We start from the raw sequence: 26,786 nt of genomic DNA, 5'->3' as shown, positions 1-26,786 counted from the left end.
ATTTTGACAATTGCCTGTCATTTCTCTCAGTAAAACGTGGAATGGATCACACTAATTCTAATTCCCTTCTTTACCTTTAGGTATGGCATTCCCAACGAAAGGCTAAGAATTCAAGGACCCATGTCACTGAAACCCTCATCAGATCTGAACTTTAACAAATGCTTAGTTTCACAGCAGCCATGGACAAAATATGCCGGGCCTGACTGTCAGTGAGATGCTAGCATTATGTGCGTGTGTATGTGTACGTGTGAGTGTGTGTGCGTGTGTGCACGCATCACATTTGGAAACCAGTTGGGTCAATTAGTTATGATTCTGGCCTAGTGCTCTTCCTATCATTTTGTTCCATCTATCCCAGAGGAAGCACATTCAGTGTGTTTCATTGCCTGCTTGGTGTAGGGTATTTGCTTTATACATCACCTAATTCATTGCAATTTGTAGCTAGTCGCTTCTGAGATAAGCGTGTATTTTTTAGGTCATGCAATTGCTGCAAAAAATTTTAAATTTGTAGAGGTTTTATTTTAAAAAAAGAACTGATGTCAATATAGATTCAGTGTTATGAATTAAAACGTATTTCTCTGCAAGGTGCACTCCACTGATTATGTGACTAGTAAAACTTAATTATGCTTGCATCTAATTAAGTAATCTCATTTCATATGGTGGGATTTTTAACAAGTGGATAACGACAGTGGGTTAAGTCTATGTCTTTTGAAACGGAATGCAATATTAACATGCACAGTTGTACTCAATTAAGTAATTTCTGCTTAAAATGTTCGAGTTATAAAGGTGCTGTGCCTTAACCTGTTTTTTTAACTGCTACCATGCTGTATTTTCTAATGTAAATCCATCTTTGATCTGCTGTTGAAATGCTATTAATATGTTAACCAATCACTTCCTAGGAAATTCCTCTAACCATGTGTTGCAAATGTTGCAATTTAACTAGGTGCAGTGGCTACTAAAGTTCGAAGGCGCGATATGCGGGTCCTTCCTTATCAAAGGATTGTGACCATAGACAGAGGTTAGTTTAGTTCTGGAGTTCTTGTTTTTTGTCGAACATGTTGACTGAAAGGGTGCTGCTTTGCAAAATCACATAAGGTGGGGTTGTCCAATGGTCTACTTTCTGAGGACCAGTTCTGTCCACTTTTATTCAACCAAATACCACTGTGCCCAACGACTCCGAAGATTTTTGTGGCAAAGCTTTGTTGGAACTTCCGAATGTAATTCCTCACATTGGACAGGGGTGATAGAGAAGTATTTGAGGCTGGAGAAAAAGAATATTGGTGTTCCTATCCTGCTTGGTAAGACTGATGAACATTGAGGGGCATGTTCTAACGGCCTTTGCTTGTTTATATGGGGGGACGGGGGGGGGGGGGGGGGGGGGGGGGGGGGGGGGGGGGGGGGGGGGGGGGGGGAGAATGTGTTCATTTATTTTAAAAGTAGTCAAATCCAAAAATATTTTTCAAACTATGCTTCTGAAAGGACCAAATCCTTTTCATTGAAGAAACTCTGAATTGTGCCTTTATAATCTTCAGTGGAATATGAATTTTATACACTATTGTACCTGATTCTTATTGATGCTTTTTGGGGCATCCATGTACTTTTTATACCTGCATTGGACCCATCATACCTATACAGTCGGGTCAACATTTTATCTTTGTAGTTATTTTGGAATTTGCTCCCCATAATGCACTCAGAAGGTCTTAACAGGGATCGGTGTTCATTTTCCCAGCCTAACTCTTGCCATAATTATGTGCCCTTAGACCTGTCAGTGGAAAAACATATAAATTATTAATATATTTAGGCTCACAAACACACCATGTTCTTAGTTTTCATTGATATCATTGCATTCAGCAAACTCCCAGGAATTAAAATTCTTGCCCATTTTTTATGAAAGGTTAGACACAAAACCAAGTGAAATATCAGTATTTAGTCACCTTTCTTTTCCTGACAACATATGGAACTGCTCCCCTTAGCCCCGCTGTCCCATGCATATATTTGTTTTCTGGATCCAAATTGTTTCCATTAACTGACCCCCTTTGTTTTATGTGGGGAAATGTGCTATTTTATGTGCACTTTAAGTTTTAAGAGAGATCGTGTCTAACTGGGGAGTGAGAGAGGGAAGTGAGAGGAAGGGAAGAAGGAGCAGCAGTGGCGTGGAAGGATTAATATGATATGGAACTGGATCTGGCCACAATCAATAAACTAACAGACTAAAAGTTTGTTCAAGGTTCCAGTCTCTGCAGTCCCTTGTCTCGCCTAACTAAAAGGCAACCTCCTCTTGCATATTAGCTTCCCAATGACTATACAGGCCTACAAGCCTCAACTGGATTTATGAGCTGCTAAATCAGCTGTGCATCCCCAACACTGAGAGGGAGGGGGAGGTGGTGCTGATGTTTTAACAGCATGCATGTGGAGAATAACTTGAATCTTCGCACCCAGACCCAGGAATCAAAAGCTGTGTCAGGATACAATCCTGCAGTTACTGGGTTTAGGCAAAAGACATTGATAATGCTGCAGCTCTCACTACTTTACATAATGGAGACATTTTTTGCACTTAATCCAGAGATTATTTTCAAGACACCAGAGCTCAGGTAATTTCTGTAAATTATCAAAGAATTCCCAGAAATGCCAGCGAGCATCCATACCATTAGAAAGTCCCATTCAGATCTGCATGATGTGTCGAGAACCTAACTTATCTCTTTAAATTTGGCCCCTAATTTATTCATGATCTTTTCAAAGCTAGTGTCTACCAACCAGGTCTAAGGGACTTCCATATTTGATATAATACGTTTAAATAGACGGTTCCCTTCCTTTGCATAGGATTATAAGTCTCTTATGTATGCATTTTGCAACAGAGAAAAATATACTTTCCAGTTGATTTAGATGTATTACCTTTAACTAATTATTTAGGTTAGGTGATGGGTTAATGACTGCATCAACCTTTACAGCAAAGAAAATGACCCTGCAGTGTAACTTTACAGTAATGTATTTGGTACAGATAACAAGATAGACTGACTGAAGCAATTGGAATAAACTCCACATTGTGTTGCACGATTATTGAACCTGTGTGTACTGTTAGGACCCTTGGACTGGGCAGAGGATCTGTAGCGGGTGTATTGGTTGATTAGAGATCATACCCATTTTGTTGGTCCTTACAGGCTGTATAATTTATGTCAAGTAAACACATATATGTGTTTCATTTTCCCTGAGCACATTGCAACATAAATTAAATTACTATTGCAAAGGATTTTATTTTCTTGAGTTTTTGGGAAGAAAAACAATTGCAACAGTAAGCAAGTCTTTGAATGTAAAGAGATTATACAGGCATCAATCCGTTCTTGATTTTAACAAGTACATTGAAAGAACTGGCATCATAGTATTATGTTTTGTTTCATCATGACCTCAGCTGCTAATGTATTTGGATATTGTGACAGGATCAGTGTCTGACTCCAGGCAGTTTCATCTCCCTGGCCTTGCATTGGCTCTTGGTGGGTAATGCACTCTTTTTTTTAACCCACTATCATGGGCAAATGTGCTGTTCTTCAATCCTGTAATCTGTTCCTTTTTATCCTAAAGAAGATGAGGTCTAAAAATGAGAGAGCATGACCACAACACGGGAAATATATACAGCCAAATCTATATGCCATCAAAAGGGTTGCTATTATTAAGCATTACACTGGCCTTACCTTGCTAAAATGGCACAAATTTGACTTTGCACTGAATAATTTATTTCATTTCCTCTGTTTATGCCTTGTGGCCAACAGTACAATATTTTGGAACCTCAGAACTTTGATACATGTTAAGCTGTTGAACAAAAGTCTTATTTTACATTTAAGTGGACCAAGTTGGGTAGAGAGAATGGGGAGAAGAGTCAAAGAGAAACGGAATGATTCCAGAACACTGTGACTTATCATTTTCCACTTGAGAACTTTTGTTTTACTGTAATCATCTCCATTTTTAATTTTTTTGCAAAGAAAATAGTATTACAGGTGGCTTCTTTTAAAAAGTATAAAAATATAAAGCAGGAATGTATATGAAAATGTCAGATTTTATTGTATTTGCAGAGTATTAGCAATGAAATTCAAAAAAGAGGGCTGTTTGTAGTTTAAAATGTGCATTGTAGCATTCAGTAGAAAATTCATCTATTTTTGGATATATTTTAGGGCTTTATAAATGTAGACTTTTAAAACGGCAGGACTTCTTTTGTGTTTACATGCAAATGCATTTTATACAAGACTGTCCTATAAGTGTACAGTAGTACTCAACTGGAATATGTTGGATAAAGTAAATTAATTGGCCTCTTCCAAGTTCCCATGATGTAGCCTACACTGCTAGTCGTATAATTTAGATTTGCTTGTATTTTGAGGCCAAGAATTTCATATTGTTGTAAATAGAAGAAATGAAAGGCAATAAAATTTTATTGAACAACTTGGTTTTGCCCCATAGTTTGTTAACTTTTGTTGTGTGAAGTTCATAAATACTTTTACTTTGTCAATAACCAGTTAATCTCTTTCATCAATAACAGTTGTGTTCTTGTAGAAACACTAATGTTTAATAGCAGTCAGGTACAGATAACTGTGTACTGACTGAGGGACACCTGATGTTTCCATGCAAGTCCAGACACCTGCCACTCGCGCTGTTTCCTGAGCTCTTCCATTGACTGCTACTAACCATTAGTCATTAGTTTTTATCCTGTTAACAAATTGTGGGAATGGGCTCCTTCTCATGCTTTTTAATCATGATCCAGAGCTGCCGTGATTGAATGCATTCCACAAAATAGGTGTCGATGAGTATGTCAGTATTACAGTGCTTGTTTTAGTAGTTGTGATTAGCTTTTCATGTTGTCATCCAGTTGTCGCCAGCTGACACTAATCTCTTCTCTATCTTTTTTTCTTTTTTCTTTTTTTTGTTTCTAACCACCCAGCTGCCATTGGCAACTAACCTATGACCTTCTGACCTCTGAACTCTTCACCCAATGATGACCTGACCATGCCTGCCTGCTGATCAATTAACTGGTGACCGCCTTTGCTCGCCTGTCTTCAGTGCAGCGAGCTGGGGCACTGTCCGATCGTCTTACTGCCTAACAATGAAAACACACACACACACACACACACACCACAAAATTATTCATCCACTCAGTTTTTCTGGTTGGGTGAATGGTGAGGTCTTGGAACCTGCACTGAATAATACTAAAGCAATAAAGTTCAATTCATCCCTCACTGTTCATCAGTGATCATCATTTTGTCACCCTCCCTAATGAACGGCAAGAAGGCCAAGGACGCAGCAGATGAAAGTCTATGAATAGCTATTAACAAAGGCAGTGACTGTGGGAGTTTGAAGAACATTTTTTTCTCATGCTGAAGTCACAAGTTTCTTGAATGTAATGTGCTGTGATGATGCATCATGCATGAACCTTTGCTCAGTGATGTCATCGGTGAAGGAGTTTTGAACGAGTTTCAATATTCCAAATTTGGCCAAACTTTACTTTTGTTCCGTTTGTGCTCCTCCAGGACACAGATGCCAGTTGAAACCTTTCAGGAATTTGACCCGGCAGGTTCAGAATGTCCCTCAACCTAATGCTTGAGCAATATAAAGAACTGAACAAGAACCAAAGGGTGTTGTGCGGAGGACTGAATTAGTCATGATTTAACAAACAGAATACCCATTAGATGCTAAGCAATCTTTCGGCAACAAGGTCCATGCATTATGTGTCACAATACTGGGCAAAATTGTTGAATCTTATTTTTCTTCCTTGTATAGATTTGTTTTCTCAAGGATGTAAAGCCATGCTTGCCTATTTACTATATTAATGTATTGAAATTGTAGATATGCATAATGCATTGAACAGACCACAAAAAGAACAAAAAAGTAGATACTTTTACTATACAAGGGTGCTGGTAAGAAAAATATATATTTTTGACAGTGTAGTCTTTTATACTTTCAAGTATTAAATAGAACCTGAACAAAGAAACCCTTTATTTAATTAAATGATTTCCTGGTAGTTGTGAACAAAGCAAAACAGGAAACCAAACCGCCTTTTTTCCCTTCCCCCTCCCTCCTTTTTCACCCCACCCCCCCTCCTGTTAAATTGTAAAGATTGGAAAACGTCTAAAGAAAGAAGTGCCTTATTTTATTCATGGTCATTTTGTCTGGCGTCTCATATTAATCATCTTGCTGAAAGCAAGGTCTCAAATACATGCAAACAGAGCTGCCCAGTGCTCACATGAAAGGGGTCTGCGTGTGAATAAAAATGAGCTGGCAGTTGTGTTGGCTGATAAGTGCTACATCACTGAACCCATGGCTCACAATAACTGTGACAGTGACATTTATTTGTACACTCCCTGGGCCTTTTGGAGTATCATTGAAAGCTGTCATTCCTGTAGATTTTCGCATCTTAAAGAGGCACCCAGCCTATTGTCGGATAAACAGCATTGAGGGGAACTAAAGGATAAACAGTAAAAATTTGTTGCACAGATTCACAATTGTAGCCAAAGTTCAGTGATTTCCTAATCGCTACTGTAGCTCCATGTTCCCACATGGTCAGGAGACACGGCACTGACTGTGGATTGTGCACGATCGCATTGTTTGCCCAAAACAAAGACGTTCTAGGTCTATTGTGACTAACTCTCCAATGTTGTCGACTGTTAAAATTTAGTTGAGAAACTCTGTACTACGCATTACGGTGGAGCAGATTCGATGGGCCGAATGGCCTAATTCTGCTCCTATGTTTTAAGATTACAAATCGATAGGAACCGTTTGGCTGAAATAACGTTAAACAAAAAAAAAACACAAACATGGCAGTCAATTAAGTTAGGTGACCTCATCAAATGCATACTCATCCCAACTTAATCAACCTCCAATTACAGAGGAATACGATTACTTGTTGGCAAAACTTCTCGCAGACCTTTCCATTAGCATTGACCTTGCCGTGACCCAAACTAACCAGCAGACTAATAAGCAGAGGAATTTCCCACCACAATGTATGTCTCGTAATTAAACTGATGGCTCATTTATGTCCACTGAGGGATCCTATTTTAGAGAAAGGAACATGCTGCCTTCTTTGAATCATTTGAGGAGAGACATGTAAGGGTTGCTACAAACATTCACTTGACTTCATAATGTGGGAGGGGCGCAATAGAATGGGGGGGTGCAATGATTTACTATGCAACACAAATGAAACTATCCAGCCAGCTTTAAATTTTGTGCCACCATCTCATCTTCCAAACAGACATCATGCTTCTCCGAACATATCCACGTTTCATCCTGGTGCCATTTGTATTGTTTTTGTTTGAGTGAAACTTGCGACACTCAAGTGAAGGTGGTGATAGCAAGAGGTTGGAAGGAATCAAGAATTAGAGTGAGATTTTAGTATCCCTTTTAGTAAACACTGGACGTGGGGCCTTGATGGCAGAGGGCGAGGTTTAACACTAACAACAAAACTAATGCATCTCTGCTAATCGTCTGTCACTGGCGATTTTTTGTTTTACTGAACCAGGTTGCAAGTCTGTGTACCCTTAACTTCATTAGTTGGGGATTATATCTCCATAGATATTTACAAGTAGTTTAAAAAGGACCCACGCTCTTCCCTGTTCTGGCAGTATTATGTATTTCTATGGAGTGATGATGGGAGTGTCGCTTGTAGTCACATAGTTAACAGGTATGAGCCAGCTATTTACAGAGCAAGAAATAGATCCATGTTGTGTCTGTACCATTAACTAACTTAATTGCCTAAGACTTGTAAGATAATGTATTTACAGCCATTGTTACAATTTATAATGTATTTTTCTAAACCTTGTTTTTTGTATGTTATATATAACATTCAAGAATTTTTTCCTGATAAATTAAAAAAAAAGTATAGAAATCCCACCTTTTTGATAACTGATCAATGCCAATGGTTTTTGTAGTATATTATTGAAAGTACTCCACCTCTTTATGTTAGCAACTTGATGGCTTAGACAACTGGATTCCTGCTTTTATTTTTAACTTGCTTGCGTTTGATTTCACTGATACTTTGCGGTTTCTATTAACCCTTGCATTATTTTAATAAATGTTATAATATCAAACCACTAAGTCTGTTTAACTGCTTTTGTGTCATTTTCTAAACCATGTACAAAGATTAAAAATCATTACATAGTTTGTCAGACTAACCCAATGGCGAATTACCATGTAGTAATAATACAGTATAACATATTTAATCCATGTCCTGTTGTTCAACTTTCTCTGCGTGACGATATTAAGATCCCTGAGTTTTAGGAATAGAGTCCTTTTATCATTTAATATAGCTGGCAAAAAGGAAAACAAATATTACTCTATTCGTGCATGCCTTCCGTGCTATGGACCTTTACGGTAATTTTTAACGTTTTTTGTAACTTAAATAAAATAAGTGAAAATAAAAATGTCCATGAAAGTAGTAAGTTCCTCACAATAATAGCTGCATCAAAAACCGGTTTATCCTGCATCTTTTCCACAAAGTCCTAACAGAGGAACGATTCTTTAAGAACATACTGTGTCATCCCAATTAACAATATGGCATCACTTTCACTGGTGACAAAGTTACATCATTCTTATTGGGATTTGAGTCTCTTGTTCCTTTCAACACTTTGCTTTATCAGTTCTTTGTTAAAGCAAAATGTGTACAGGTGTGATAGATCAATTAATATGAGTGTAGAGTTTGAATCTGCATAGTAAAGTAGGTAACACTGGAAAAGCTGAAGAATGATCCATCACCTGCTGTTGGCTTGGCTTCTTCTCATTCATGTTTTGGATTACTTTATAAGACCGGTGTAAAGGTGAAAGATGTCATTGCACACATCTCTAACAACATCATATATACCAATTTCTAACTGTGCTACAAGCTCATCCACTTGTTCCTTATACTACGTGCATTCAAATATAATACCTTTAGTTCGGTATTCACTACCCCTCCTCTCACATTGGTTCCAATTTTACTTGACCTTACTCTCTTATCCCTCCTTAAACGTTCCGTCCAATTACTTCTGGGGACTTCTGTAACCTCTCCTTCCCTTTAACTTCATCTATACACTTCCAGTTTGTTTGGGCCACTTCTAATAAGTCCGTTGCCACACTTCTTTGCCTTTTGCTCATGATTCCAGCATCTGCAGTTCCTTGTGTCTCAATACCTTCAGACACATTCAATTCTGCAAGTGTTTCATTTTCAAAGGTTTCATTAAGAGATTTATTAAGAGGCCACGTCATTGTTGACCCTGTAGAAATGGCACCATTCAGCAAGAAAGGTGCATTGCCTCATCGGATTAAGTTGTTTCAATTAAGGATCTTTTAGCAATCCAATCAAATCGTCAGCTCTAGAGATACCTTCCTTAATAAATGTCAGTGCAATAGTAATTTCCCATAATAGGTTAATGCTAATAAGGTGACTCATAAGGTGAGTTCCATAGGAAATCCAAGGGCACGGGAAACCTAATGCTCATCAAGCCCCCATTAAATATCATGCCACTATGCACACAACCTGACTTTGCTATTACTCTGAGCGAGGCAGTATTAATCACGGGAGCAAGTTTGAAAGATGAGCTGGTGCTGGGAGGAAAAACAGCAGTGGATTGTCTGGTGTTGGATCTGGATTCTATAAATGACCATGGCAGCAATGTGTTTAAGAAAGAACTGCAGATGCTGGAAAAATCGAAGGTAGACAAAAATGCTGGAGAAACTCAGCAGGTGAGGCAGCATCTATGAAACGAAGGAATAGGTGATGTTTCAGGTCGAGACCCAATGTGAATGGGTTATGCTTCCGGCTAGGCACTGCCTCACTCTGTGAAGCTGCAAGTCACCTGAACTACAACAGCCATAAAGCTAAGCTTCCAATACCCTCAGCTTCATCTATGAACTCACTACCCTACAACTTGCCACTTCCATGTAAGCCACACTTCTTCAATTGTTCATGCTGGACATTCAGTTCAGTTGGAAAGTACTGCACAGTAACGGGCCCTGTGGCCCCACAATGTCTGTGCCGAACATGATGCTAGGTTATAAACTGATCTCCTCCACCTGTAAATGTCCATATCTCTCCATCCCCTGCATATCATGTGCCTATCTAAAAGTCTCTGAAACGCCAATATCGTATCTCCCTCCACCACCACCCCTGGAAATGCATTCTAAGACCCCACCACTCTGTAAATAAAACTTGCCCCACACATCTCCTTCAAAATTTCCCCCTCTCACTGGGCCTAGTCTGCACTAAAGCTGATCGGGATGCTTCATAACCCCGTGCTTTCTATTTTATGCCCTGGCTGATGATAGAACAATCTGTTGTTGTATCCAATGCTCATTTTAGAACATGCAACTTTGATGCTTGTGAGACAGTGGTGAGGAATGATCATTGTCCAGAATCGGAAATAGTATTAGGAAGGGAGAAGATGACAGATAACAGAGTTAATTCCTTAACAACTCGATCACCCAGGAACGAAGGAGATTACAAGAAGTGGTGAACGCTGCCCAGTCCATCACGGGTTCTGATATCCCCACCATTAAAGGGATCTACAGGAGGCCCTGCCTCAGAAAGGAAGCCAGCATCATCAAGGACCTACATCACCCTGACCATGTTCTCATTTCACTCCTGCCATGGGGAAGAAGCAACAGGAGTCTGAAAACTGGAAATCTAGGTTCAGGAACAGCTTCTCCACAACAGCCACTACAACCTACTTAAAACACTACAACCTCCCACTAAACCACAAACTGTCTGGGTTGCACTAGGGACTTTAGTTAGTTTTTATTTATTTTGCTTTTTTTTTGTTCAAGTTCAAGTGAGTTTATTGTCATGTGTCCCTGTATAGGACAATGAAATTCTTGCTTTGCTTCAGCACACAGAACATAGTAGGCGTTTACTACAAAACAGATAAGTGTGTCCATACACCATAATATAAATATATACACACATGAATAAATATACTGACAAAGTGCAAATAACAGAAGATGGGTTATTAATAATCAGAGTTTTGTCCGAGCCAGGTTTAATAGCCTGATGGCTGTGGGGAAGTAGCTATTCCTGAACCTGGTTGTTGCTGTCTTCAGGCTCCTGTACCTTCTACCTGAAGGTAGCAGGGATATGAGTGTGTGGCCAGGATGGTGTGGGTCTTTGATGATACTGCCAGCCTTTTTGAGGCAGCGACTGCGATAAATCCCCTCGATGGAAGGAAGGTCAGAGCCGATGATGGACTGGGCAGTGTTTACTACTTTTTGTAGTCTTTTCCTCTCCAGGGCGCTCAAATTGCCGAACCAAGCCATGATGCAACCAGTCAGCATGCTCTCTACTGTGCACCTGTAGAAGTTAGAGAGAGTCTTCCTTGACAAACCGACTCTCCGTAATCTTCTCAGGAAGTAGAGGCGCTGATGAGCTTTCTTGATAATTGCATTAGTGTTCTCGGACCAGGAAAGATCTTCAGAGATGTGGACGCCCAGGAATTTGAAGTTCTTGACCCTTTCAACCATCGACCCATTGATATAAATGGGGCTGTGGGTCCCCCTCCTACTCCTTCCAAAGTCCACAATCAGTTCCTTGGTTTTGCTGGTGTTGAGGGCCAGGTTATTGCGCTGGCACCATATGGACAGTTGCTCGATCTCTCTTCTATACTCTGACTCATCCCCATCAGTGATACGCCCCACAACAGTGGTGTCGTCAACGAACTTGATGATGGAGTTCGCACTCTGACTGGCTACGCAGTCATGAGTATAGAGTGAGTACAGCAGGGGGCTGAGCACGCAGCTTTGAGGTGCTCCCGAGAAGGAATGGGTCTGAAGGACTGAAGAAGGGTCTCAACCCGAAACATCACCCATTCCTTCTCTCCAGAGATGCTGCCTGTCCCTCTGAGTTACTCCAGCAATTTCTGTCTACCTTTGATTTAAACCAGCATCTGCAGTTCTTTCTTACCTATTTGGCCCATATCCCTCTAAACCTTTCCTATCCTTGTACAGGTATCATCCTCCCTATCCCTCTATAAGACCACTCCTCAGCCTCCTGCACTGCAAGGAATAAAGAGATGAGTGAGGTAAATGAACAAATTATTTGTTGGAATGTTAGCTGTGTAGCGAATATCAGCCATTGGTTTACATCCAGAAATCTTCCACAAACAGCAGTGTGTTAATAGGCGGGAAATGTTTGAATGGTGTTAACTCAGATATAAATAATGCACTAATCACTGGGGATAACTCATTGCTTCTCGCTACAGATAGCTCCAAGGGATCTACTTGTGAGGGCCGGCAGTGCCTTAATTCCACAGCCTGTCAAAACGTTGCCAACTCCAACTGTGTGGCTCTTCCTTAGCACTGCAGCGAGATGTCAAGGGAAGTCCCGTGTTTATTCATAAGTGAGACTTGAACACACAGCACTGTGACGGAATGATGCAGAGGAGGAGAGGTTATGTAGCATCAGTGAAGTCGGAAGGGAAGAAGGTACAAAGCGGGCTGTACATCTGAATTAAATGACGAGCAAGACCAAACCTTTGCTATGAAATTCCCAGTCCGCTCTGGTAAATCCAATCACACCGGTATAACTAACAACGTAAGTGGCAGCTCTCTGACAACTGGGTATCACTCTGATCGACATTTGACGCTAACATGATATGAATTGACCGTAAACCTGTACACATGGAGTTGCCGAACAATTTATTTGTGTAAACAGATTAAATATGCTAAGAGTGAAAACAATGAGGATTCAAGGTACATGAGAAAAAGTGAAGCTGCCAGAGAGTGTTTGTCCAATTACGGCATTGGAGAGTTCACCTGTTGCTTTTATGGGAGAATTTACTTTAGTTTAGAGATACAGCATGGAAACGGGGCCTTTGGCCAACCGACTTCACGCCAACCATCGATCACTCATTCACACTAGTTCTATGTTAACCCACGTTCTCATCCACTCCCTAAACACCAGAGGCAATTTACCTACAAACCTGCGTGTCTTTGGGAATGTGGGAGGAATCCGGAGCACTCAAAGGAAACCCATACGGTCCCAGGAAGAATGTGCAAACTCCACATTAATATTACCTGGTCAGAATCGAACCCAGGCCTCGGCCACTGTGAGGCAGCGGCTCTACCCGCTGCACCACCGTGCTGCCACTCAGGTTTTTTGTGAGTGACACAAGGCCAATCGGGGTTTGGATGGTCGATCACCCCTCTGCCTCCACAGATGCTGCCAGACCCACTGAATCCCTCCAGCGGTTTGTTTTTTTCTCCAGATTCCAGCATCTGCAGTCTCTTGTGCTTCCAGACCACATACCTGCCTTTGGAGTTTCATCAGCCAACAGCCATCCGCTCCAGAGATGTTGCCTGACGCCTCCAAGTTACTCCAGGACATAGTGTTTATTTTTGTAAACCAGCATCTGCAGCTCCTTGAGTCTACAGGCAACTCATTATGTTGCCTGCACTGGTACTCAGAATAAGGAAGAGGTCATACAAGACAGAGATGAGGAGAGATTTCTTCACCTAGAGGGTGATGAACATGTGGAGCGCACGACCAGGAAACAGTGGAAGCCCACCCGCTTACTGGATATATTCAAGACAGATGTTATTTGGTATAGAGGGATACGGGTTACTGCGGGAAAGGGGTGCTGAGGCAAAAGATATGGTGTACGTGAGAGAAGGCAGGGGAGACTGAAAGGCCTGGTCCAGGGTGAAAGTATCATACGATGGAGAGCATGGCTTTAAGGTTTAGGTTTACTATGGTCATGTGTACCAAAATAAAATGACAAACTTTGTTTTGCATGCTATTCCAAACAGATTCATGTTATTAAGTTACAGGTGCAGAATTAGGCCATTCGGCCCATTGAGTGGTCTATGCCATTCAATCATGGCTGATCTATCTTTCCCTCTCAACCCCATTCTCCTGCCTTCTCCCCATAACACCCTTACTGATCACGAATTTGTCATTCTCTGCATTGACTTGGCAATGAATTCCACAGATTCTCCACCCTCAGACTAAAGAAATCCCTCATCTACTTTCTAAAGTTACAACCTTTTATTCTGAGGCCATGGTCCTGGACTCTCCCACTAGTGGAAACATTCTCTCCACATCCACTCTATCTGGACCTTTCATAATTTGATAAGTTTCAATGACATCTCCCCTCATCCCTCATCCCAGTGCTGATGCTGGCTGCCTTTTTGAGGCAGCGACTCTTGAAGATCCCTTCAATGGTAGGGCGGTCAGTATCCGTGATGGACCCGGCATTGTTCACCACTTTTTGCAATGTTCTTCATCTGTGCACAGCAAGATCCCGTAAATCTGTAACGGAGCCCTGAGCAGGTGATCTATCCCATTGATAGGTGGGGTAGAGACATTGCCCATGTCCAGGGCATACAACATGGAAACAGGCCCAATGTACCCACATCGACCAATGTCCCATCTACACTAGCCCTACCTGTTTGCATTTGGCCCATATCCCTCTAAACCTATCCTATCCATGTACCTATCTAAATGTTTCTTAAACATTGCGACTGTACTTGCCTCAAGTACCTCCTCTGGCAACTCGATCCATACACCCATCACCCTTTGTGTAAAAGATTTCCCCCTCAGTTTCCCATTAAATCTTTCCCCCCTTCACCTTAAACCTATGTCCTCTGGATCTCGATTCCCCTACTCTGGGCAAGTGATTCCGAGCGTCTAGCCCATCTATTCCTCTCATGATTTTGTTCACCTCTATAAGATCACCTCATCCTCCTGCGCTCCAAGGAATAGAGTCCTAGCTTGCTCAACCTCTCCCTGTACCTCAGGCCCCAGAGTCCTGGCAACATCCTTGTAAATCTTCTCTGAAAGCTTTCAAGCTTGACAACATCTCATCTGTGGACGTGAAGCTCCGGGTCGTGTTGTGATTGACTGGTTGAACAATTGCATTGAAGAGAAGCAGGCCTGGTGTTGCAACACTGCAGCGGTGGTGTGTCAGCATGGCTTCTGTGGTCGCAGCCAGGCAGTGGGATGTCTGACTCAGGGATAAGAGTGGCAGGAAACAGGTCATAGCGGATGCATGCACATGCTCTGATGCCGGAGGCAGTGGAAGTCAGGGCACTCTGCAGCAACAAGCCCTTCACTGTAAGCACTACACACTCTCTTCTGTGCCGAAAAAAATGATTTACATAGCTGTTTTTGTCCTGGGAAGGAAATGCGAATTGCGCAGCCATTATCTCCAGGCGGCCCCTGCACTGCTTGTGACTTTTCAAGGCCACAAAGGAGGAATTGTAATTTACCATTCTTTTTTAAGCTGTTTCCACATGCGGACAGGAACAAGATATAGTGGATATAGGTAATTTCACAAGAGAAAATCCATACTTGTGTGCAGATGATGCAATTGCCAGACTCTTGCCTGGAAATGAGACTAGGTCAGCTGAACGCAACATGAGGGAATGCAACATGGCACTGTGAAGCAGCGGGTAGAACTGCTGTCTCACAGCGCCAGAGACTCGGGGTTGATCATGACCTCAGGCGCTGTCTGCATGGAATTTGCACGTTCTCCTTATGACCGCGTGGGTTTCCTCCGGCTGCTCCGGTTTCCTCCCACATCCCAAAGACATGCAGGGTTGTAGGTTAATTGGCTCTCTGTAAACTGCCCCCAGAGTGTAAGGAGTAGATGAGAAAGTGGGATAAGATAGAGCTAGCATGGACTTGATGGGCTGCAGCAGGGCAAATCCCACAGGTCACAGGACAGGATAGCATTCTGGTTACTTCTCTCTCCACAGCTGCTGCATGGCCCGCGGAGTGTTTCAGCATGTAGACACAAAAACCTTCAGATGCTGGAATCTTGAGCGTAACACAAAGTGCTGGAGAAACTCAACGGTCAGGCAGCATTTGTGGAGGGAATGGACGGGCGAGGTTCTGAGTTTCAGCATATTCTGTGTTAATCTCATGTAAGGTGCAGGACTGCAGGAGATGCAGGAATCTCCGCGTGTAGGTGCAACTCTGATGGTACCTGGTTTGTGCTGCAACCCCAGTGCATTACTCTATCTTCAAAGGTACATTCCAGGGGGTAAGGATGTCGCACCAACACGACCCAAGACACGACTGATTCTACCCTGTTTCACCCTCCATTGACTCAATCTACAATTCACACTGTGTCAGAAGAGGAGCCAACATAATCAAGCAACTTTTTCAACCCAGTCTTTCCATCTTCTTCCCTCTCCCATCAAACAGAGGTTACAGAATCTTGAAGGTAGACAAAAATGCTGGAGAAACTCAGTGGGTGAGGCAGCATCTATGGAGCGAAGGAAATAGGCAACGTTTCGGGTCAAGACCCTTCTTCAGAAATACATAACCTTACATAATCTTGAATCCACTTATCATCAGATTCAGAAACAGCTTGCTCCACTCTGTTATTACACTATTAAACGATCTTTCCATAAGCTAGGGGGAAGATCTTCCAATCTACCTCATTGCGGACATTAGGCATTTTCTCTGAAACTGTAATGTTACAATACTATATTCTGCACTACCTACTGTACTTGTGTCTGGCTTGATTACGCTCATGTACAGTTTAGAGTTACAGTGTGGAAACAGGCCCTTCGGCCCACTGAGTCCATGCTGACCATCAATCGCCTGTTCACACAAATTCTATTTTATCCCACTTTCGCATCCATGCCCAACACACCAGGAGCAATTTGCAGAGGCCAATCAACCTACTAAGACACATGTCTTTGGTATGTGGAAAGAAACTGGAGCACCTGGAGAAAAGCCATAAGATCACAGGGAGAACATGTAAACTCCACACAGACAGCACCTGAGGTCAGGATCGAACCCAGGTATCTGACGCTGTGAAGCAGCAGCTCCACGACTGCGCCACTGTCACCAGGTGTGATCTGATATGACTGGATAGCACGCAAGCCAAGTTTTTCACTGTGTCTCAGTATACCTGACAAAAATAACCCAATAACTTTGAATCTTTGGTACCTCACAATGTTTCTTGTTCTCAAAAATTGGTCGAACACCCATAATTTGTTATAAAATGTAACAAAAAGGAACTGCAGATGCTGGTTTGTACCAAAGATACACAAAATGATGGAGTAACTCAGCAGGTCAGGCAGCATCTCTGGAGGACATGGATAGGTGACTGGAGGAAATGGATAGGTTCACACCACTATCAGTCTGAAGAAGGGTCCTGAAGTGAATCGTCATCTATCCATGTTCTTTAGAGATGATGCATGCGACCCTTAATATAGTTACCTCATCACTACTAACCACTCCCCATATCACAAGTATAATTACAACCTCCCCACCCACATATCGCTCTCTAGTTTCCGTGACAGACCACGTACAGCTAGTGCTCTCTGTAATGCCACAGTATGAATAAAAGAAGTAAAGTCACAGTGTGTTGATAACACTTCTTTACAATGCCCATGTTCTTTAGAGATGTTGCATCGGAGGTTGAGGGGAAACTTGATAGAAATATATAAATTTATGAGGCATGGATAGGGTAGACAGTCAAAACCTTTTTCCAAGGGTGGAAATGTCCAAAACTGGAAGGCATAGCTATAAAGTGAGAGGGGAAAGTTTAATGTTTAAGAAAGAACTGCAGATGCTGGAAAAGTCAAAGGTAAACAAAAATGCTGGAGAAACTTAGCAGGTGAGGCAGTATCTATGAAGCGAAGGAAGGAATATGTGACGTTTCGGGCCGAGACCCTTCTTCAGACCGAAGGGGGGAAGTTTAATGGCGATTTGCAGGGCAGGTTTTTTACACAGAGGGAGGTGGGGTCTGGAACGCACTGCCAGGGGTGGTGGTGTTTAAGAGGCTTATCGATAGGCACATGGCTATGCAGGGAATGGAAGGATAGGGATTATGTGCAGGCAGATGAGCTCAGTTCAGCTAGGCGTCATGTTCGGCACAAACATTGTGGATCGAAGGGCCTGTGCTCAACTGTTCTATGTATCTTTGGAGATACACTGAATGTGATGATCCACAACTGGATCTTGCCCTTTGAAAAACTAACTATTGCTCCACATCATAAATGAATTAAAGGTGTCTGAAACTTATTAATCAGTATTTGCGGGGATGCCTTATATTGAGGGTTTCTGGCCATTGTTTTGAGAGCAGACAATGTGTCAATGGCCCACTGGTGCTTTAAATTGACTTGAACATTCCCACTAAATAGGCAAAGGCCAAAGGTTGTTATTTCTCCATTATAAGGAGCGATCAATAGCAGTGTAACAATAGCAGTCGTATTAACACCACCATTAACCTGTCATCTCCAGCCTCATTAGTACTTTAGTGTAGGAAGGTACTGCAGATGCTGGTTTATACCGAAGATAGATACAAAGTGCGGGGAAACTCGGCAGGGCAGGCAGCATCTCTGTAGAAAAAGGGTAGGTGATGTTTCGGGTCGGAAGCCTTTTTCAGATGGTTCTGACCTGAAATGTCACCTCTCCATGTTCTGAGATGCTGCCTGACCCACTGAGTTACTGCAGCACTTTGTCTAATTAGCACTTTCCTGCAATCCAACCAACCAATCGCTGATCAAGAGCACTAGTCCTAACCTCCTATCACAGGAAGTACAGATAGTCAAAGATCACACTGCATGGAAACAGGCCCTTCAGCCCAACTTGCCCATGCTGACCAAGATGCCCAAGATCTGAAGGGTGATCTTATATTGGTGTATAAGGTCATGAGGGGGGTACAGTGAATGCACAGAATATTTTACCCATGTTAGGGGAATCAAGAGGAAATAGGTTTAAGGTGAGAGGGGAAAGATTTAATAGGAACATGAGAGGTAGCACAGTGGACTTTAACTCATTTGTAAATCACTTAAGTCAAAGTCAAGTCAAGTCAAAGTAACTTTATTGTCAATTTAATGCAGTTATACCAGTACTGGTGAGGCCGCACTTGGGGTATTGTGTTTAGTTTTGGCCACCCTGCTATGGGAAAGATGTTGTTAAGCTGGAAAGAGTCGATTTATGAAGATGTTGCCAGGACTCAAGGGCCTGAGCTATAGAGAGAGGTTGGGCAGCCAAGGACTTTACACCTTAGAGCGCAGGAGACTGAGGGGTGATCCTATAGAGGTGGGTAAGATCATGAGGGGAATAGATAGGGTGAATGCACAGTCTTTTACCCAGAGTAGGGGAATCAAGAACCAGAGGATGTAGTTTTAAGCTGAGAGCACCGAGATGGGAAAGATTTAATAGGAATCGGAGGGGCAACTTTTTCACACAAAGGATGGTGGGTATATGGAACGAGCTGCCTGAGGAGGTAGCTGTGGCAAGTACATTAAGAACATTTAAAAGAGATTTGGACAGGTACATGGATAAAAGAGGGATCTGGGCCAAACGTGGGCAGGTGGATGGGGCATCTTGGGTGAAATGGAAAGTTGGTTTTACAGGCTTGTTTCCATTCTCTATGTCTCTATGACATTCATTAGTTCTATGAGCAGAGTTAGGCCATTCAGCCCATCAAATCTATCTGCATCCATCAGTCTAAAGAAGGGTCTTGACCCAAAACTTCACCCATTCCTCTCTCCAGAGATGCTGCCTGTCCTGCTGAGTTACTCCAGCATTTTGTGTCTATCTTCGGTTTAAACCAGCATCTGCAGTTCCTTCCTACACATCCTGCCATTCAATCATAGCTGGTCTATCTTTCACTCTCAACCCCATTCAAATGCATTCTCCCCATAACCCTTGACACCCTTACTAATCAAGAATATATCAATCTCCAACTTAAAAATATCCATTGACATGGCCTCCACAGCCATCTGTGACAATGAATTCCACAGAGTCACCACTCTCTGACTAAAAAAAATCCTCATCTCCTTTCTAAGGGCACTTTCTTTTATTCTGAGGCCACGGCCTCTGGTCCTAGACTCTCCCACTCATGGAAACATCCTCTCCACATCCACTCTATCCAGGCCTTTCACTATTCAGTAAGATTCAATTAGGTCCCCCATCTCTTCTTTCTAAACTCCAGCAAGTACAGGGCCGGAGCTGTCAAGCGCTCATCATCTGTTAACCCATTCCTGGGATCATTCTTGTAAACCTCCTCTGGACCCTCTCCAATGCCAGCGCATCCTCCCTCTGATATGGGGCCCAGAATGGCTCACAATCTGGAACCATTGGAATCAAGTGGAAGGTGCTGCCAATGGCCAGACCGCTTGGAGCCTGGTGTTGGGAGGGAATCAATGCGTAGGTACTGGGTTTGTAGGGTGTCTCAGCCTCTGCACTGTGCCGAGAGTCAGAGCCAGGGCCTGAGGGGATGCAGGGGAAAGGGAGCAGGGAGCCAAGACAATTCAATGAGCTTTGAGCTGCCTGACATTTGCAGCAGCGGTGACCAGTGATTGCCTGATCGCTATCGGGAGCTGCTCTACGCCGCGCAGATAAAGGAAAATGAACACGCTGATGCGGAGGGTGATAAGGATCACTGCTACATAATTGGAGGCTGCTGCCTTTGTCAGGGACCTTGCTCCGCTCTTTCAATCAACACAATGCTGATATTTGCCATGGTTTCCGGCCAGAGCCTCTGCTGCAGTAATCCTCAGCCTTGCTTCCCTGCTTCTGACGTTTAGTTTAGTTTACTTTAGCCAACCTCCCAGTTTTCTTACCCCCTATCCCTGCATTTAGTCTGAAGAAAGGTCCCCACCCAAAATGTCACCTATCCATGTTCTCCAGAGATGCTGCCCGACCTGCTGAATTACTCCAACATTTTTATTTTGGTTTGGTTTAGTTTGGTTTAATTTGGTTTAGTTTAGTATAGTTCGGTTTAGTTTAAAGATAGCATAGAAACAGGCTCTTCGTCCCACCGATTCCGCACAGCCCACCGTCTGAAGAAAGATCTTCACCAGAAACGTCACCTATTCCTTTTCTCTAGAGATGCTGCCTGACCCACTGAGTTACTACGGCATTTTTCCCCACCATCGATCACCAGTTTACACTAGTTCTTTGTTATCCCACTTTCTCTTCCACTCTCTACACACTAGGGGCAATTTACAGAGGGCAATGAATGTACAAACCCGCATGTCTTTTGAATGTGGGAGGAAACCCGAGCACCCGGAGAAAACCCACGTGGTCACAGGGAGAACGTGCAAACTCCACACACAGACAGCACCTGAGGGCAGGATCTGGCTCGAGTCTCCAGCAATGTCAGGCAGCAGTTCTAGGTGTACGGTTATTATTGCCACAAGTATATTCACGTCGCCTCCTGTTCCCCCTTCATCCAACCCACTCAACCAGGCATCCCATCTCCTTCTGATCTTCTCTGGAAACCCAAAACAAAAACAAGAACTGCAGGCATTGGAAATATGAACTGAAATCAGGCAACGCTGAAAATTTCCATCAGGTCAGGCAGTGTCTGTGGAGGGAAAAGAGTGAAGGGTTCAGGCTCAAGACCCTCCCTCTGCCCTACTTGCCCCATCCTTTGTGAGTAAGAAGCCTTCTCCAGGGCTTGATGCCACCTTTATTGGGCTCGGCCTCTTAATTTGGCACCTATTTCCACCACAGACAGAAATATCTCCGGACCTCGCCTTTGTAAGTACAAAGGCCTTGGTCAGAGTCAATGTAGGGAGTTAGGCAGAAGATTAAAAAGCAGGAGCTTGAGGGTAGCAGTTTCCAGTTTACACCCGCTGCCTCGTGCTAATGGGGATTGGAATAGCAAAGTAAGACTGAAGAATGCATGGCTCAGGAGTTGGTGCCGAGGCAGAAATGCAGATTTTTACACCATTGGATCTCTTCTGGGGCAGAGGTGACCTGTACAAGAGGTCAGGGTTACACCTGAACTGAAAGTGCACCAACATCCTTGCAGGGAGGGTTTGAACTGCAGAGGCAGTTGGGAACCAGAGTAGTAGGTCAGAAATTGGAAGGAATGATGAAAAGTTACAGGTTAGAACCAGTAAGTGTCAAAGGAAGGACAGGCAGAGATGAAGGAATATGGTGAAGCTGATGGGCTGAAGTGTGTTTATTTCAACACAAGGAGTATTGTGGAGAAAGCAGATTAAGAGAGCCTGCAGATCAGTGCTTGGGACTATGATGTTGTGGCCATTGTGAAAACGTGGTTTCAAGAGGGGCACGCCTGGAATCTTATTGGGTATTTTAAAGTGGAGATTGATAGGTTCTTGATTAGGAAGGGCGTCAAAGGTTACAGGGAGAAGGCAGGAGAATGGGGTTGAGAGGTAAAAATAGATCAGCCATGATCAAATGGTGGAGCAGACTCGATGGGCTGAAGGTCCTAATGCTGCTCATATGTCTTACGAAAGCAGCTCAACTTTCCAAGGTTTCAGTGTTTCAGACATGATCTAGTTGGAGGGAAAAAGAGGCGGAGGAGTTGCTCTACTAATCAGGGAGACCGTTAGAGGGGACAGACGGGAGGGTTTGTGCTCTAGGCTGGCAACGTTGTAACTTCAAAGGCCTTGGTCATAGTCACCCCTTGTGGTGAAGTCAATCTCCACCATTGACAGTTCGCCCAGGCCTGTGGGATCTCCCGGTTGCCAACCATTTCAATTCCCCTTCCCTTTCCCACACTGACCTTTCTGTCCTGGGGCCACATGCAAATTGGAGAAAACACATCTAGTATTCCGTTAGTGTAGCTTACAACCCAGCGATATGAACATTGAATTAACGAATTTTAAGTAACTTCTACTTACACTCCCCTCCACCTTTTCCCCCTTCCTCCACCCTAGTTTAGCAGTTCCACAGATGCTGGGTCCTGTTATCTTCCGGCCTTCTCTATCTTTCAGTCTGAAGATGGGTTCCGATCCGAAACTTCACCTATTCCTTTTCTCCACAGATGCTGCCTGACCCCCTACGTTACTCCAGAATGTTGTGTCTATCCACAGTTCTTCACATTGTATCCCTCCTGAGATCACACCTCCCCTCGCCAGCAATGTACCTACAAGGCCCCACCCTGCCTGAGGTCAATTGTGGCCGGTCCTGGCCCTGGTTTGTCCTGGTCGTTTCTCGCCTCCCTCCCTCCCTCCGCCAACTCCCTACTTTCAGTGTGAAGATGGGCCCCCGTCTGAAACGTCCTTCTTCTCCAGAGATGCTGCCTGACCTGCTGATTTATTCCAGCATTTCTACCTCCAGCATTAACAGGTTCCCCTTAGAATTACCAATCCTGAAGCTTGGGCAGTCGGTGTGGAAGCTGAAGATAAACAGGCTGCCTTGCAGAAGGTGTGATCATTGATCTGTAAATTGCTTCAGTCTTGTCCGTCTGACAGTCGGTGTGTAGCCTGGTGGGGCCATCACAGGAGCTAATCGCAGGAGCCAGGACACACGAGGGAAGCTGATTCCTCTCAGGAGCAAGTTTATCTCAGTCGAATGTTATTTTGGGATAAAATATTCATGATCTCTTTCGTCTTGAGCAAAGTTTGGGGATATCGATGATGTTGACCGAGGCAGTCACCTTTCTCCACCTTAATCAGAGTTTTGCCCGAATGCTGTAATGCAATGCATTGGGGAAGGCTGGCATAGCCGCTGATTGTACGGGTTATAGAGAGGACTAGAGAGCATTCTGAGCCACTGTCTACCTCAGTGGGGACCCTCGGACTATCTTTAATCGGACTTTCCTGGATTTTATCTTGCACTAAATGTTATTCCCTTTCTCATGGACACTGTGGATGGTTTGATTGTAATCATGTATAGTCTTTCCACTGACCGTGTAGTACGCAACAAAAGTTTTTCATTGACAATAAACGAATCTAACCTAAAACATGGAAACTGGCCAAATGCATCCATGCCGAACATAGTGTCCCATCTAAGCTAGTTCCATTTGTCCATGCTTGGCCCATATCCCTTTAAATCTTCCCAATGCATGTATCTGTCCAAATTTTGTTTAAATTATATTATTGCACCTGCCTCAACTCCTGAGGCTGGAGAAGACGCAAAAATCTTCATCAAACTCCTCTCTTGCCTCTGCCAATAACCTGGCATAGATCCCATCAGGGCCTGAGGATTTATCCACCTTAATGCTTTTCGAGAGCCTCCTTCTTAATCTCAAACTCCCCTTGCACATTAGTGTTCTCCACACTGATCTGTGTCCATCCCCTTGATGTTCTCGTTTATTACCTCACCCACATCCCGAGACTCCAAGCACAAATTCCCTGCTACTCCTTGAATGGTCTTACCTTCTCCCTGGTTACCCTTTTGTTTTTTAATGTAGGTGATGGTGTTATCGAGGTGTACACAATCACAAAAGGAATAGATTTGGTAAATGCACAGTCTCTTGTCCAGAGTAGGGCAATCGAGAACCAGAGAACATAGGTTTAAGGTGAGGGGGGAAAGATTTAATAAGAAGCTGAGGGGCAACTTTTTCACACAAAGGGTGGTGGGTCAAACATTGGCAAATGGGACAGTGTAGGTGGGCATCTTGATCGGCATGGGAGAGTTGGGCCGAAGGGCCTATTTCCGTGCCGTATATGACTATGGGTCTCGGGCAAGAGCTGGATCTCATGCCACACAGCTGGTGCAAGCTTTAACCCAACCTCTCGCTTGGGACCGAGGGTTCATTTGCCAAAGCACCTGCAAAGATTTCTATTGGGAGTTGCGTACAAACAAAATGCCTGGATTGTGCGGGGTGGCTACAATCTCTTTTTCAACCCTTGCCGAAGGAAAAGCAGTTGGGGAGCAGTCTCTCAGACCAGCCAATCCGCACTGTGTGATGGTTTGTTCACCCACATGACTAGACCATCACTCACTGGCACTGGCTTCATGCTCGCATAGAATGGCAGTGGGGAGCTGACCCTCCCACCTCCCCTTGACCCACACTCTGACCTCTGAACCACCCCCTCTCTCCGACCCAACTCCCTCCGACCCACCCATCCTATGACCTTCCCTCTGTCTCTCCAACAGGCCCAGCCTCTGACCCAACTCCCTCCGCCCCTTCACCTCCCTCTGACCCCCAACCTCCCTCTTACAATGTCCATCTGACCCTCCACTCCCATCTGAGCCCCACCTCGCTCTTACCCCTCCCCCTCTCCCTCCCTCTGACCCCCCCCCTCCCCCCCCCCCCTAAACCTCCCTCCCCCCCCCCCCCCTTCGGTCCGCCCTTCCTCCGACCCCCACCTCTTCCAACACACCAGGGGGCTTCTGCACACCAGAGCTGCCTTTCCTGCCTCTTTGTGCTTTGCTAACCTCATCAACGCAAGAACAATTAGATACAAATTTGGTTTAAAGTAAATAATTAATTGCCATGAATCAGCGGAGTGAAAGGAGATTTTGAATTAAGTTAGAATGAGGGACACATCCAGCCAGAAATATCCTTGCCTTCGGGCGATCTCAGTGCAAACAATCTCCTTGGCTCTCCTCCGTACACTATTGTTTCCTTTGCCTGGCCGTAATGAGTTTCTGCAGATATCACATCAGCAGAAAAAATATATTCTGAACATTGCTGGCGTTCGGTGTTACAGGATAAAGTCTGGGAGATGTGGCGTCTGCCTGGCAGTTCTTTAACTCATTCTGTCTGGCTATCCTGGAAAATCGGCGATTGTTATTTCTTACCCAACGACATGAGTTCAAAATGACACCTCAATTATCCTCGGCTTTTTAAACACATTTTCTATCTACACGCACCACTTCCCAAAAGGGATCTGACACAAATCATACAATGGTCAAATCTACAGTGATTTATTACCGTCACGTGTACAGAGATTCCATGCTATCCATGCATGAGTACAAAGGATCCACACATACAGTCGCCACATCCCAGCGCCATCTTGCAACTTCCAAATCTCTGATAAGCCCGATCTTGGCCCATGGAGATCTGCAGTTTAAGGCCGGGTGTCCTGGCGACACTGGATGGATGAAGTAGGGGTCGGCCTGGCCCAGCGCAATGCCGTTGACTCCTTCCACCGCCGCTCCATGCAGCTGCCGCAGGCTGCGTACGATCCAGTCACTCGCCCGGCTGCTGTAGGCCCTCACTCGCCTACCTCCACCAGCACCACCACCCGCAATCACCGCAAACAGTGCCGTCCATCGTCATCATCAGCCCCCCCTCCGCTCCCGTGGCCGAGATCGCCATGTCCCATTTCCCGAGCTGATGGCAGGACTCTTGAGTTCACAGACTGTTCACAGCCACCATCTTTCCCCTTCATCTTCCACTGCTGACATCCTGGAGTCTGTCCATTCCCTCCACTGAGGTCCTTGTTTTGCTCGAGATTCCAGGGTCTGCATTTCATCGTGTCTGCCCCTGTCCATCTGTCTGCAGGCCGCCCAGTTTCACCCAACAGCATCTGAGCACTCCATCAATGGAAGAATCGACAATGAGCAACCTACCTCACCGGTGGGTTTCCTAATCTTGACTCCAACAACTTGATGACAGCTGCTGATAAAGCAACAAGTCTCAGATTGGTTTGTTTAATGTCTGATATACAGCTTGAGTGACACTCCAGTCTATCTGATGATTTAGAGTTATGCAGCTCAGAAACAGGATCTTCAGCCCAACGTGCCCATGCTGACCAAGATACCCCTTCTACACTCATCCCACCTGCATGTATATGATCTGTATATCTTTCCCAGACACATAGCTGCCCAAATGTTTCTTAAACATTGTGATAATACCTGCCACAACAAACTCCTCCAGCAGCTCGTTCCATATACCTACCATCCTTTGTGTAAAGAAAGTGCCCAACTGGTTCCCATTAAATCTTTCTACCATCATCTTAAACCTATGTCCCCTGGTTCTAGATTCCCCTACTCTGGGTAAAAGTGTGCATTTGCTCTCTCTATTCCCCTCAGGATTTGATACAGTTCACCCCTCACCCTCCTGTGCTCCAAGGAATAAAGTCCTAGCCTGGCCAACCACTCGCCATAGCCTAGGCCCTTGTGTCCTGGCAACATCCTAGCATTTATTTTGAGAGGGCTTGTATATAGA

At 43.9% G+C, this 26,786-nt stretch overlaps 1 protein-coding gene across 7 annotated transcripts in view; it reads left to right on the top strand.

Moving 5' to 3' along the window:
- LOC129699535 (KH domain-containing RNA-binding protein QKI) overlaps positions 1–26,786 on the top strand; it is a 425,418-nt gene that overhangs the window by 388,203 nt on the left and 10,429 nt on the right. For 3 of the 7 annotated variants that reach the window (XM_055639419.1, XM_055639416.1, XM_055639414.1), the window contains 2 exons: positions 941–1,015; positions 5,508–8,067. The exons of 1 other annotated variant lie outside the window; for it this stretch is intronic. In XM_055639419.1, the coding sequence (XP_055495394.1) occupies positions 941–1,015; positions 5,508–5,581 (149 nt within the window). In that variant the 3' untranslated portion in view covers positions 5,582–8,067. 3 more of the 7 variants (XR_008723871.1, XM_055639420.1, XM_055639417.1) reach the window with 2 other exon arrangements.

The sequence above is a fragment of the Leucoraja erinacea genome, chromosome 8, assembly GCF_028641065.1.
Source record: "Leucoraja erinacea ecotype New England chromosome 8, Leri_hhj_1, whole genome shotgun sequence".
Lineage (NCBI taxonomy): Eukaryota > Metazoa > Chordata > Chondrichthyes > Rajiformes > Rajidae > Leucoraja > Leucoraja erinaceus.
The sequence above is the reverse complement of the archived record's forward strand: the minus strand, read 5'-3'. Positions and strand labels throughout refer to the sequence as shown.